This window comes from Doryrhamphus excisus, chromosome 22, assembly GCF_030265055.1.
Source record: "Doryrhamphus excisus isolate RoL2022-K1 chromosome 22, RoL_Dexc_1.0, whole genome shotgun sequence".
In the NCBI taxonomy this organism is placed as follows: domain Eukaryota; kingdom Metazoa; phylum Chordata; class Actinopteri; order Syngnathiformes; family Syngnathidae; genus Doryrhamphus; species Doryrhamphus excisus.
This window is the reverse complement of record NC_080487.1, coordinates 8,857,306-8,872,500: the sequence shown is the minus strand read 5'-3', so window position 1 is coordinate 8,872,500 and position 15,195 is coordinate 8,857,306. Positions and strand designations below refer to the sequence as shown.

General features: G+C 43.8%; 1 protein-coding gene across 3 annotated transcripts in view; it reads left to right on the top strand.

Moving 5' to 3' along the window:
- The window catches only part of LOC131109246 (ankyrin repeat and fibronectin type-III domain-containing protein 1), a 132,408-nt gene that overhangs the window by 103,153 nt on the left and 14,060 nt on the right, over nt 1-15,195 (top strand). For all 3 annotated transcript variants that reach the window (XM_058060992.1, XM_058060991.1, XM_058060990.1), the window contains 7 exons: nt 2,077-2,296; nt 2,436-2,643; nt 5,097-5,294; nt 5,900-6,013; nt 6,130-6,227; nt 10,016-10,106; nt 13,951-14,058. In XM_058060992.1, the coding sequence (XP_057916975.1) occupies nt 2,093-2,296; nt 2,436-2,643; nt 5,097-5,294; nt 5,900-6,013; nt 6,130-6,227; nt 10,016-10,106; nt 13,951-14,058 (1,021 nt within the window). In that variant the 5' untranslated portion in view covers nt 2,077-2,092. The remainder of the gene's footprint in view (nt 1-2,076; nt 2,297-2,435; nt 2,644-5,096; nt 5,295-5,899; nt 6,014-6,129; nt 6,228-10,015; nt 10,107-13,950; nt 14,059-15,195) is intronic.

Sequence of the window (15,195 nt, the reverse complement as noted above, 5' to 3'; positions counted from 1 at the left end):
ACCCAGTGGACTATTAGCATTAGGTTCATTGGCGACTCGTTCGCTCGGCATGTGCCCAGTGGACTCTTAGCATAACATGCATGCACGGGGAGAACATGCAAACTCCACACTTACAATCAAACCCAGGTCTTCCCGATCTGCACATGCTGACCAATCGATCACCATGCGGCCTCCAAAATACCATCCCATTTATTTACGCTGCCATCTTGGATCACTCTTCACGAGTCAACTGGTGGAATTTTATACCAAGAGTGTTTCTATGAGATTTACTGCGCTAGAGCAAAATATACGACATAACAAAATACACACGAGACAAAGGCCGTGGACTGTATTAGACAAGCGTGCAAGATCTCAGAATTTCACGCCTTAAAGAGAAGACGCATCGTCCTTTCAGATGTATGGCTCAGAGGTTGGCTATCCGTCATCGGCTGCAGCTCGCGCACACACACACACACATGCATGCATAGGCTACACATCTCCGATTCCCTTGTAACAGTCTATCAACCCGCCGGCGCATCCAGTTTGACACTCTGTGTTTCTGCCTGTCTCATTTTACATCCATAACACTCATTTCAGCTTCTAACAACAAAACATAAGCATTTAACTTGCGTAGCATTTTAACAGCAAGGAGTGAAAACAGCACACGAATCCTCACTAGCAAACTTAATAACTTTTTTTTTTGGTAACTGCAAGGTACGATAATAATGTTTTTTAAAAAATGTTTTACATTAGTATTTTTGGGTGTCTGTCTTTGGGTGTTTCTATGGCACCATTTGCTTTGGTTAGAGTCCATTTTGGTTTGAGTTTGACCTTAATGCTGTTAACCAAAGCACCATATTCTTACATTCATTCAAGGAAAACTGCACTTTTATTTGGAATTTTGCCCATCCACAATCCTTATGTGGGACATCAACATCAATTTTCTCTGTTCTGTGTGTTCTAAAAATGTAAAAACGGATTAATAAGAGACATGTCATTAATGCACGTAATGGGACACACTTATGCTTATGTATGATGTGCTATATATACATATCACTATATTGACACTTACTATGGTACCCATTATGTCATCATATCACCTCGTACTTCGGTACGTGACAAAAATAAAATAAAATAAAAAAAACTTAAACTATATTAGGAAAGCAGGAAGTGAACAAATGTAACAGTTACTGATTGTAAAAGTGCCAGATGGAGGGGTAGGATTTAATAAGCTTTGCTTCTTCCTACTCCTTTTGGACATGTGGAACTGTGAACTGATTATGTGATGCATTCAATTGTAATCTGATGCATGTTCAAATGAAATAAAACCATTACCATTACCAAAAAAGTGCAGTTTTCCTTGAAGTCAGAGTAAAATGTGAATTATGAGACGACTGGTCAAGGGGAATTCAGGGAGAAGAATGAGAGCAAACTGTTGAAAGTTCCCACTTGAGGGCTTCATTTATCTCACCGCTGTCGTGTTTGCTGTGTGGGACCTATCACATCGTCTGGAGGCTCCTGCTGACATTTCCTTCAGCGGCTAAGTGTGTGCCAACACCACTAAACAGACGTCCGTCCTGGAAAGTCGTCGCCGACTGCGACGTTCCCATGGCAGACTGGAGAAAGCACATAGTCTCCATACCAGCGATGCCGAGACACAAGAGGCAGAAGATAGTAATCTGCTTGGAAGTCTCAAGAGGTGACGTTGAAACACGGCACAGCTACCGAGGTGGCGTCGCCGTCCATGTACCGTGATAAACTGAAAAGCCACAATGTGCACGTGGCGCCAGTTTTACGTATCACCATGCCATAGCGCAGACAAATGCTAGCAACACCAGCAGCTCCAGTGCTAACATTGCGTTCACATTTTAAAAGCCACATCATGATAGGTTAGCTTGTTATTAATAATAGCTTATTTTATTGTAAGATGTGTAACAAAGCCTGCAGGCTCATCTAGCTCGGAGTGTAGTATTACGTCCATGAGGGCAATTTCCTGTTTTTGTTTTCTGTGGTTTTGTATGACAGGGATTTGGATTTGGGTTTACAATGCCGTGCTTTAAACTTCCACTATCTCTCGCTCATTGTTGGTTCCTGTAGGGCTGATTCCACCAAGATGACACAACCCATGAGGGGGGACCAGGCCCACCAGCCGGCCCCGGCCCGCAAGTCAGCCAGCTTGTCCTCGCCAAGTGCAGCCCGCCGCCTGTACCGCAACTTGTCTGGAAAGTTCCGTGTGAGCACCAACCCCGCCGCCTTAGAGGACAGCGTGGTGTCAGGACGGGGAGGAGACAAGGAGAGACTGCGCAAAACCACCATCGTAAGTCCAACAGGGTGGAAAATATAATAAGCACAGGGATATTGTTGTCTAAAAATAGACTTCAGGTACTAACATCACATGCTCCACATCAGAGTCGGTGTATACACTAACTGATACAAATGTATCCTCTTTGTTGCAGTTCCAGGGTAATGAAGCTCTGTTTGAAGCGGTGGAGCACCAGGAGTTAGACCTGGTGCAGCTACTTCTCTCCCAGTACAGCTTAGAGGAGCTGGATCTCAACACCCCAAACAGCGAGGGCCTCTTGCCCCTCGATATTGCCATCATGACCAACAACGTGCCCATGGCCAAGCTGCTGCTTCGTGCCGGCGCAAAAGAGAGCCCTCACTGTGAGTAAATAAACACCTAGTACCTATGTCAACAATGTGACATGTTCTCAAGGAACAATATACAGCAATATATGCCGTCAATTTAAAAGTAGTTAGTGCACAGCTTGTAAATAACGATAAAAACAGGGTGAAAGGTCTTCTGAATGTGTTATGTCTTTGCGGTAGATATTATGTTGCTGTAGTAAGAAAACAGAATGGAACATATTCCATTCCTAAAAGCACACATGCATCATCAAGATGACGGAATCTGGCCAGAATCTGTCTATAGTGGCCCAACTCTGAAGGATTCACTATATACCAATGCATAGAGGTTTTGTTTGCGCATTCAACTAGATTGGTTGGCCCACTGGTTCGATTCTCCGTTTGGGCATCCCTGTGTGAAGTTTGCATGTTCTCCCAGTTCCTCCCACATTCCAAAAACATGCTAGGTTGATTGGCGACTCCAAATTGTCCATAGGTATGAATGTGAGTGTGAATGGTTGTTTGTCTATATGTGCCCTGTGATTGGCTGGCCACCAGTCCAGGGTGTACCCTGGACTGTACCCTGGACAGGGTGTTGCTTTTATTCAACTCCATTCTTCTGTAAAGTGTCTTTGAGTATTTTGAAAAGCTCTATACAAATAAAATGTATTATTATTATTATTATTATTATTATTATTATTATTATTATTATTATTATTATTATTATTATTATTATTATTATTATTATTATTATTATTATTATTATTATTACCCCGCCTCTAGCCCAAAGTCAGCCGGGATAGGCTCCAGCAGATATGCAACAATTCCCAACCTTCTATAGCTATTCTTCTACAGCTATTTCCAGCAATCCGAGAGTCCATGTCCAAATTAGGGCTTGGAGTCTGCCCCCTCGGTAAGTCCTAGCTTGAACCCCCGACCTTAAACCTCAACCCCCAGCTGTTGCCTCACCGTGCGCATTGCATACAATCAAAGAGAACAACTGACCCACGCGCATTAGAGGAGAAGACCCCGGCAGCCACCGAGGAGACACTAAAGGGCCCATGGAATCAAACAGCCAGATGGACATTTTGACACAGAGCTTTAAACTTACTGTCAACAGTGGAATCTAACGCTCAACAGTGGAATCCACTGTGAACAAACGCAGGCCACACAGACTAAACACAGACTCACACCAGTCCTAAACACTTGGTGAGTGAGCAGCCGCCAAAAGCGAGACAATATGCTATTGTCTTCTCTGAGCCTCTTTGCATTACCTGTTTATTATAGTCTTTTCATGACAATAAAAGACCGCTGTCCCTCTGGACATCAAGTGAATGATCTAATTAGCTGTCACGTCACTCACAATTTTCTGTCTTTTTTTTTTTTACTTCAGTAAATATTCGTTGTTCATATTTTTCAGTCCAGGAAACATTCCTCCAGTAGCGCTGCACTTCATGATTTAAACAGATGAAAATGTTCCACCAGTTTTGCAGGGAAAATACTCTTTAGTTCCCCTTGGAAGAGCGATTGGCCCTCACTTTCAAACCCGTCTGCATGCTGTCATCCTCTGAGAAGAAAAGCCCTGTTAAATGTTTATTAGGGAATCGGTCTCAGCGTTTCAGTCGACGCAATGAATTTCTCTATTGTTATGTTGTTGTTGTTTCATTCACTGTTTACAACCAAGTCAGCTTTACTGTCAAAATGTATTTTTCTTTTGTTGTTGTTTTTTACAGTCCACAGTGTTAAAAAGAAATATGGGCAATAAATAAATAAAAATAAAACAATAATAAAAAAAATTACAAATTAACTGTATTTATTAGTTTTTCCCCCATCACGCTTCTCACCTAAAGTAAGCAAGGGCATAGGCTCCAGCATACCCCTGTCACCCTAGTGAGGATAAGCGGCATAGAAAATGTTGGTTTTTCTAAACTGTTATAACACTGACATGTAAACAGAAGTTCAGAACATTCAGAGATACAGTCTAATCCTCTAAAAAAAAAACATAACTTTACTAACAAAATGTCAAAGGTACATCCCAATAAAAGGATACTAGCATCCATTGCCATGGCAACCGGGATCACCTAGTGGTCAAAAATGGTGATGGACCATTGTGTTCGCACAGTGTTGTCGGGCTGTCATTGAAAATGTTTATCACAGTTTATTTCTGTTTCCCATAATACCGCAAGTATTGGGTTTAATGATATTGGGTTTAATGACAGTGTTAGAGTAGTCTGTGTAAAACAGCTGGGGTAGGCTCCAGCATTCCCGCAACCCTAGTGAGGATAAGCTGCATAGAAAATAGCAGTATAGATTTACTATCCTCTGAAAGTGAGTAGCAACTTATTTGTCTTGTCTACAGTCAAGCATGGTAATGGAAATGAGGCTACATGAGTGATGCCAGCCCTGGAGAGCTGCGGTTCATTGAGGGGAAATGTGAATTCCAGCATGCTGGATGTCCATTTTATCATTTCAAAATGATTTGTGTGTCTTAGTTGTGAGTCTGGAGGGGAGAGCGGTCCATCTGGCCACCTTGGTGCAGGAGGCTGAGCAGCGGGTGGCCGAGCTTCAGACCCAAGTCGGCAGCGAGGGCCCCGGTGAGCGTGAGGGATCCGACCGAGAGAGGCAGCTTAAGGCCTGGGATTGGCGTCTGCGGCTCTTCAGACGCATGCAGACAGGCTTTGAGCACGCAAGTAAGGTTCCAGCAAGACTTTGATGGCGGCTACAAAGGATTTTGGGAACCTTTGCGGAACCTCTGAAGGAGCCGTTTTTCATTTTTCTGCTCGTTTTCTGCTGCTATTCTGTCTGGGCCAACTTAATGACTTCCACACTAGGATGCTTAGTGTGTGTATGTGTGTGTGTGTGCATGTGGGTGTGGGTGCATGCGTGTGTGTTAATTTTTATGGGCACTTCATGACACATTTAGTGGCTGGGTAGACAGCCACCCCGCAAAAACAGACACTCAAAGGCACGCATGCCCGTGAAGCCAAACCAATCCTCAAGCTTTGATGTTTTTTTCACCCAACGATCTGATTTGTGCGCAGGACAAATCGCTGCGTGCCCAAATTATGTTTATGTTCACTCCCTCTGTGTGTCTTTGCATGCTGCGCTGCTGTCGTTCCCATGCAGTAGTGACAGTAAATTGCTTCAATTTCACACGAGAATGAGCCCCTCATTGTGCAACTAAGCGAATGATGTCATTAAAATGATCCGACAGAGAGCTGCACTGAAATGCATGAAAGATGTACAAGATCTCACTGTGTCCAATCTGGCACTTTTTTGTGCTTTATCCACTTAGACCCTCCAGACACTCCCAGTGCGGTGCGCTTGTCTGTCAGCAGCAGCACCAGTCTAAGGGTGGATTTCCAGGAACCGCCGTGCGTCAGTTCAGCTGTGGTTACCAAATACAAAGGTCGGGCGCTGTGCCCCATCAAGTCTTTAACATTAGTCCAACGTCACCCTCTCATCTACCAAAAATCCTTTTGAAAACATATCAACCCCCAGTATTGTGTTTTTGTGTGTTTGCAGTGAGCTGGAGCTCAACGCCGTCCTTCAGGTGCGTACTGGGGGAGGTGATGGTAGAGGACATGACTCTGCTGCAGTTTAACATCACTGGACTCACCTCTGTAAGTTGTTCATTCATAGCTGTCCTCCTCCTCTTCCTCCTCCTGGGAACTAAAACCGCTAAAGTTGTCTTCTTCAGCATCACAATCAAACAGCCTCATAATTAATTCGTCACATATATTGTCAGCCTCTCTCTTTCTTTCATTGTCCTTGGAGTCGCTTTTGTCTCAAGGAAAATTAGCCAATCCTCCTCATCCCGCAGTAGCTGCATCCCACAGTAGCATCCAGCCTTTCGAAACTTGTTGGTGATAGCAGATGGTTGCCAGTCTACGTAATTCCACATTTGAATTAAATTTAAGACTTTTAGAGATAAGAATATAGCGTCTGCAAAGTCCACAAAGAAGCACATTTTTGGAGCTTCACCGTGTTCTGGGTTGCAGGAAGGGAAATCCCAGAGGATGTAGCTCGGGGGTGATCAAAACACCGCTATAATGGTGGGGGGTAGGGGAAATGTAAAAAACAAACACAGGAGAATTTGATGCTGGAAAAACATTCCTAATAACGTATAAAGCAGCAGTGGTGTTCAATGTCCCGCTGTAAATGATGATGATGCCTAAGATGATTTTTATCATTTACAGCATTCCTTTATCTCCTATTTTCGAGCTACAACCTTTTGGAATAGTAATGTAAAAATAGAATAGGAAAATACATTTCTGGGGATCACAATAGATGAAAATATGAGCTGGAAACCTCATATTACAAATATACAACATAAGGTGGCCAGAAATATTTCAATATTGAACAAAGCAAAATTTGTTCTCAATCAGAAATCACTCCACACTCCTTATTGCTCTCTGGTTCTACCATATCTTACTTAATAACTATAAAAGCAATCTTCACTCATTAAATGTACTGCAAAAAAGGTCAGTAAGGCTAATTCATAATGCCGCCTACAGAGAACATGTAAACTCCTTATTTCTAAAATCACTACTTCAACTTGCTCATATAGTTCATCTTCAAACAGCTAAAATAATGCATAAGGCTAAAAATAACCAATTAGCTAAAAATATCATCCAATACTTCTCTACAAGGGAAGAAGTACATTTGAAACACTTCTATGCTAGGACTACGTTAAAAAGCAATAGCATTTCAGTATGTGGAATCAAACTATGGAATGGATTGAGTAAGACCCTCAAACAATGCACAACGATGAGCCAATTCAAGAAACAATACAAGCAGTTGATGTTTGCTAAATACAAGGATGAAGAGTCTTGAACCAGTCATGATGTGCTATATATATATCACTATATTGACACTTACTATGGTACCCATTATGTCATTGGATGCTCATATCACCTCGTACTTCGGTACGTGACAAAAAAATTAAATAAAATAAAAAATAGTTAAAATAAAATAAAAATTAATAAAATATATATATATATATATATATTAGGAAAGCAAATGTAACAGTTACTGATTGTAAAAGTACCAGATGTAGGGGTAGGATTTAATAAGCTTTGCTTCTTCCTACTCCTTTTGGACATGTGGAACTGTGAACTGATTATGTGATGCATTCAATTGTAATCGGATGCATGTTCAAATGAAATAAAACCATTACCAGTACCAATATTTTCTTGTTGGTTCTTGGTTTTGTATTTATAACAAACATTATCGCCAATGGTATGGTAATATAGAGTATATAGAGGTATAGAGGTATACTCCATGGTTCCTAACGTAGCAAAAAGTACTTCAAAGTACTGTATGTACATACAGTGTATTATAGTGTGACTGGTGCCAGGCTGAAAATATAGTGTCTATTATCCCAGACTATTTACACACTGTTTGTGTGTAATCATCTCCAGAGTTCTTTATTGCGCACATCAAACAAACGACCCACGGGAATCGCTAGTCCCGGCCACTCGAGGTGAGAGACTTATGACCTGGCAGAACAACACAATTGCCCAGTTTGTAGGAGTTCCAAATGGCTCCTGACCATTGAGGAGCAACAGTTGCCAAACACGTTTAAAAAGAGCAGCTTGGTAGCCTGCCACCTGATTTATGTTCCGGGGTAGACTAATGGACTCATCCTGGGGGTTTGTTTGTGGGAGAGACGCTTCTTTCTCCTCTTGAGAACCCTGCTGCCTGCACCCGAAGCTCTGTCACATGACAGGGGTCAAGGCAAGGTCGGGAAAGTGTTGGCGGCTCCGTGATTGATCTGGCTGAGAAAGGGAAGACAGAGGCGTGCTGTCAGAACGCTGGGCACAGACACAGGCGGAACTTGTTGATGGAGCCCTCTGCCCTCTACAAACACGCACACACTTGGTTCTGTGAGAATTTAGTAGGATTTATTTGTGGTTTTTTTGCACGTAGAGCGGCCGTAGGAGACCATACAGCTCGTCTTTATTGGTGTATCTGTGTGTGTAGCTTTAATTAATGAGCTGTGTTTGTCCGCTTGTCTTCGACCGAGACCAAAGAAGCCACTATTGTTGACTTAAGCCACTTTTTACATCGACACTTTTAACTCTGCAGTAGATGCCATAAATCACAACAACGTACCATTATGGACGGTGACAGGAAGGACATAAACACCAGCATAGCTTAGTGAGCTACAGCGCATTAAATACCCATTTTAAAGGTGAACTATTGTATTGAGTTGTGGACAACATAGAGCAGCTACACAAGATTACCAGCAGAGAAAGCTCTCTAGTCCTTCCAGAATCTGCACCTATTCCAGATGTATTTCTTTGGAAAAGTATTCATTCATTTTCTATTGCTTATCCTCACAAGGGTCGCGGGGTGGTGGGGGGGGGGTTCGCTAGAGCCTATCCAAGCGGTCTTCGAGCGAGAGGCGGGGTACACCCTGGACTGGTGGCCAGCCAATCACAGGGCACATATAGACAAACAACCATTCACACTCACATTCATACCTATGGACAATTTGGAGTCGCCAATTAACCTAGCATGTTTTTGGAATGTGGGAAGAAACCGGAGTACCCAGAGAAAACCCACGCATGCACGGGGAGAACATGCAAACTCCACACAGAGATGGCCGAGGGTGGAATTGAACTCCTAGCTGTGTGGCCTGCATGCTAACCACTCGTCCGCCGTGCAGCCCTATTGAGAAACTGATGGTATCTATTTATTAATGTGTACTGTACCAGTAATAAACCGAAGAAAACCCACGCATGCACGGGGAGAACATGCACACTCCACACAGAGATTGGTGGAATCGAACTCGGGTCTCTTAGCTGTGAGGCCTACGCGCTAACCACTCGATCGCCCTGCAGCCTTGGAAATTTATATTTAATTTAATGATGTAGCTGCCGAACCCCAACTTTATAGGAGTTGATAAACGGTATAGCAAAGTGATGAAACTTTATTTTGAGGTGTGTAGTGAAGCCTTTTGTTGTTCCCTTTATAACAAAGCTGTCATCTGTGGCGTGGTGGTCGTATAATGGTATACATGGGTTTGGCTCATCGAGAGCTTGTGCATGTGTGACATTAATATATCGCTGGAAAATAGTGTAGGCCAGTGCTTGTCAAATAAGGAGGGGGGGGGGGGGGGGGGTGATGAGGTGTCAGGGGAGCTTGAGAGGCCTCATAAAATTTCTTCAAGGTTCGCAGTGTCATGCTTGGACAGGGATGGTGCCAGCAACACATGCAGTGTTTTGGACAGATAAAATATATTTTAAATATATTTTATTATATTTCAAATCAGTTCCTTTGGAGGGTACGTCAGAAAATAACTAATTTTGTACTTTTTTTGTACAACATTTTGAATGAAGACGACTAGCATTGCTCTTTTGTTGATATTGCAGCCTTAATTTACCACGTTGTTCTGTCTTTCCAGGGGACCCCCTACTACGTCCAGGTGTCCGCCTACAACATGAAAGGCTGGGGGCCCGCACTGGCTTCCACCCCTGCCTGCGCCGCTCCTTCCAGTAAGTCTTTATTTTACAGAAAGTTGACAAAAGTTTCAAACAAGCGTTCCTCGGTGAAGTAGTTTTCCCAACACATTCATCTGCCCGTGTGTCATGGCTTTCCCACACTTTCTGCTCGACTGATCTGCTATTCAAACGTCACGCCTTACGTCGCTTTGACATCACCAGCCAGGGTGACAGCTGGACCGTGCTCGGGCCCCGCTGGTGGGACCCCTGCTTCAGACGTCAGAGAGTGTAACCGTAGCCTCTAGCTGGTGTTTGCCGCTGGCTGACAAAAGAAGCCGCCCGAGTTCAGCCAAGAAGTTTAATAGTGAAGTCATGTGCAACAACAGCTGAGGTGTGGAGGACACCACAGTGTTGTCTTTTTGTGTGTGTGTGTGTGTGTGGCACCCTTTAACGCATCTGGGGGACACATGAATGTGCTTTTTCAGGCAAATGTGTCTTCTCTTCAAGAGACTGGGCTTTCCTTCTCTCTCTTTTTTTCCCCCTCAACTGTCTACCTTCCTCCCGCTCTGCGAGCTAATTTCGATGTTGCGTGTTTGTGTTTTCCATTTGGGCCTACCACTGGAAATATTTGCATGTCTGTGCCGTAGCGCACGGCGCGGGCCCCAACAGTGGGGGCCTTATACCGGGCCGTGGACGCCCATTAAAGGGCCCGCTTGTCCTGTCTGGACAGGCACCTTTTCCGGGAATAGAGCTCACCGTGTTTTAGCCCCAATCGCCCTCCGGGGGGCTCCAGGAGTGGGAGTTGGTGCTAAGGGTGGTGCGGGATGGTACGAGAGAGAGAGAGGGAGGTGGGTTTATCGCTGACACATCCTTCAGGGAGCAAGCGAAGGGATGCAAAGAGGGCAGGCGGTGCTGAAGGATCACTTTCTGTGGAGGGGGGGTGCAGGCAGAAAGAGTGTCTGTGTGATTTCTCATGCAGTCCGAGATAGTGAATAGATTTTCAGTATTCTTTTAATGGAACATACAGACTTTGCATTGATGCATTTGGTAAATGTCCCGTTACCGCTTGTGTTTTTATTGCTTTGGGAGGCAAAGTGTGCTGTGTTATGTTCCAGCCGTGGTGCTTGTGTGTGCACTGACTGTTCTATGTGCACACTGCTCCCTATCTGTGTGAGAAGGCGCTAATAGAGTGGGGGTCCTAAGCCGTTCTTATGCTAGGAGTCCACTGGCCCGGCAGAAGTTGGTGCTGTTATTCGTCGCCACAGCGAGCCACTACGTGCCAATCACATAATCTTTGGCGCGAACTGGCGCCAGTGGACTCGTAGCAGGATTGGCGCAACTTGGCTCGCACCATTACATTACAGTGGATTCCAATAGCCAATAGGCGGATTGTTTGTGAGATTTGGTTCCACTTGGTGGAAACTTGCATCAAGCAATTGGCACAACAAAGATTTTAAACATTTTGAAACTCTATTTTTGCCGCTGTTACGGGCCACCACGAGCCAGTTGGGAGGCAGTTTGAGCCACTGCACGCCACTAGGTACCTTATTGGCGACACTAACCAACTGACTCTATATAACATAACATGCCTCCTCTCCTTGGATTACTATTTTACATTTGGTACTGGTCTATTTTAACCCTTTAAGGCAAGAAGACGGTTGTAGCTTGGAAATGGTTAGAGATACAGAAATACTGTAAATGAGAGAAATCATTAGTATGACTCAAAATTCATTCATTCATTTTCTATCGCTTATCCTCACGAGGGTCGCGGGGTGCTGGAGCCTATCCCAGCTGTCTTCGGGCGAGAGACGGGGTACACCCTGGACTGGTGGCCAGCCAATCACAGACAAACTGACTCAAAATTCACTTATCTAATTTGCATTTTATGATGTCACCAGGCTCAGAAATTCCCAGATCCCGCGACTGTCGCTATTTTCACTTTTTGTGTTATTTTTATTTTTTTCCATCCCCGCTACCACCACGTGTTTTGACCAACTGGCCTACACGCACCATACGTCGTCTTTTAGGAGGCACATCCTCTGGGATGTCCCTTCCTGCCACCCGAATTGTGGCGTACATGCAAACCACTCCTCCACTGTGCAGCCCGTACTTCAAACTCATTAAACTAAACGAAAGTCACAGATGTCCTCCACGTCCTGGTGTAAAAATAGTAACTCCATAATGTGTTATATTTGTTATATTTTACTTTTTTGTAGTTTTGAAGCGATCATCCACAAATGAAAACACACACAAAAATTTGTCGAAACATGCGCCTTTACTGTTTTGCTTGTGCTATTATTTTTTTTCTGACAAATACCCAACATGACAATAATGTTCATCCATTCATTTTCTACCACTTTTCCTCACAAGGGGGTGCTGGAGCCTATCCCAGCTGTCTTCGGGCAAGAGGCGGGGTACACCCTGGACTGGTGGCCAGCCAATCACAGGGCACATATAGACAAACAACCATTCACACTCACATTCATACCTTTGGAGTCGCCAATTAACCTAGCATGTTTTTGGAATGTGGGAGGAAACCGGAGTACCCGGAGAAAACCCACGCATGCACGGGGAGAACATGCAAACTCCACAAAGAGATGGTCGAGGGTGGACTTTTACCCTGGTTCGTAGCTGTGAGGTCTCCACGCTAACCACTCATGCACCTTGCAGCCCGGCAGTAATGTTATTAACCCCAAATCATCTGATTGAATTGAAAATTCTCACACAGCTCAATGAGCTTTTCCAAATCACTCATTGTAACTTTTGGGTGTTTTGTCAAATCCCTACAAAATTTGGTAGAGACCTTTTCGGGGAATCACAAGCATTTGTGTGTAAAATTTGAGCAAGATTGGTTTAAAAACTTGAGCACCATCAGGCAAATCGTATCGGCTGTAAGTCATCGACCATGCATGCTAGCATGTTTCCCAAAGCAGTCTTAGCACTAACAATAGAAGAGCCACAAATGCCATTTACAGCAATGTGAAAAAATTAGCACACCCAACACAGAACACACTTCCATGCTGTTTTTTTTTTTTTACAACATGATAAAGCAGTGTAATGTTAGCTCCACATAGAAACTATTCGGAACAAAAAATGCTCATCCATCTTGATGGCAGCTGTGTCCTTTAGGCGATGGGAATTTTTGTGCAAATACAAAGACTTGAATGTAACACCTGATATACCTTAATAACTCAACTACAGGATCAAAGTATGTGCACTACATGTCCTCTTCACAGCCGTGTAGATAATGGCTGTAAGCATAATGCAGAATGATGTTGAGTAATAATGTAACACTGTATTGTGGAAACATGAGGACGGAGATTGAAGATAGATAGGTAATAGATTGGATGACACATCCATCTGGGAAAAAGGCGAGGGGAACTAGGGAATGGGCTGGAACTTTTTAAAAGCACAACTTGTATGCTGGCAGGATGAATGAACAAGATAGTTGAAGATTATGAAAAAGGTTCAAACTCTAGACTCAAGTTGGGATGCGAACCGAAGCCCGGTCGGCAGGGAAAAGTTGCTAAAGAAAGCATACCCCCCCACCCCCTTTTTTTTAAGTACCAACACCATTGGTGTTGTCCATTTTTGTAAACGTCCATCGCCAGCCATCCCCAAATGTTCTCAGTTGGACTTAGATCATTATTAAGGGCCATGAGGGATGCCCCTGGCACCACACACATCACCTGGACCCAGCATATATTTAATATGGTGAGGTCGAGATTAAAGTTTCTGTCCCCTTCGGTGCCCACTCCACGGCAAGTTGTACACTGACTATTCTAAAGTAAATCTTTCTTTTCTATAGCATTGTCCCCGGTTACGGAAACGTGAGGGGTGTACTCAGTTTTATGAGATACCGTAAATGCAGCACATTATGAAATCTTTCTGTCAACAGGTTGGAGGGACATGGACAGCCGAGCTCCGCGCCAGAGAGGCCAGAAGGAGGTTCTAGACCAGCTGCTTGCCCAAATAAAAGATGCCCATCAGAGCTGCGTCTGTCACGGTATACATAATAAATCGTTTGGATTGATTTATGGGCTGCTAAAAGACTCAGTAGTCACATGACACCGGGAATGATTTACATGGTTAGTTGAGACCGCAAGGCCTTTAAAGCAATCAACTATGGATGAGCGTGTGATTTTTAATCTGCCTCTCGGTTTTTTATTATGGCATTAGATTTAACAAGGGAGTACGAGTGTAAAACACGAGAGCTGCAAATATATTTGACCCGCGACCCGGGGGCGACTCCTTAGCGCTGATGTAGCAGTTGGAGCAGACGTCTTCTGTCGTATAAGTGGTTTTAGACTTGAGGCGAGCCAGACAAACGTCATGGTCCAGCTTCATCGTTATATGGAGACATACGGCAGAAATATCTTTGATTTGTTATACCCAGGTGTGTCCACGCTAAAACCAATTGAAGTTTAATATATGCTAAGCCGTTAAATGTTTTTGAATGTTTTGTATGCGCATTTGGAAGAGAGCATTGAAAGAAGTTTGGGATGTCTCAAAACGCTCGGTTTCAAAAGGCGTGGTAAAACTGTTTCTTTGTGATGTCACAGAGGGCCAGTCCGGCCCTCTTATATGGTTCTTAGTAAAGAAGCACTTTGGGCATGTGACCAATCACAGCAGAGTGGGCATGCCGGGAGGCGGGCCGTGGGTGGAATACATTAAAGCAGACTAAATCAAATTAAATACAGCTGAATAGGCGCAGATTCTGGAAGAACTAGAACACTTTCTGTTCTGGGTTATTGTGTGTAGCTGCTCTATAGGAGTCCACAACTCAATACAAAGGGTCCAAATAGGTAATAGGTCCCCTTTAAGTCATCTGTCTTTATTTGCAACTTCTGTTAAGTGACATTTATGCGTCCAATATGCATTGTCATTGAGGGGTGATGGTTGATGGTTCACAGCCTGAAGCAAAAAGTTACAGAAAATACTCGATTAGCAATTTATGGCAGGGTCAGCAGGTGCGGCAAATCTTACTGTTTTCTCTCACCTTGATGGACATTTAACAATCAGAGGCAGGACTTTTTTCTGGGGGGGGGGCGCCAACTGAAATATAATAGCTTCTTTCCATGACTCAGCCATTCCCCTTCCCTTGTAATGACAAAGTGCAGATGGGTTTCTCCAAACACTGGTG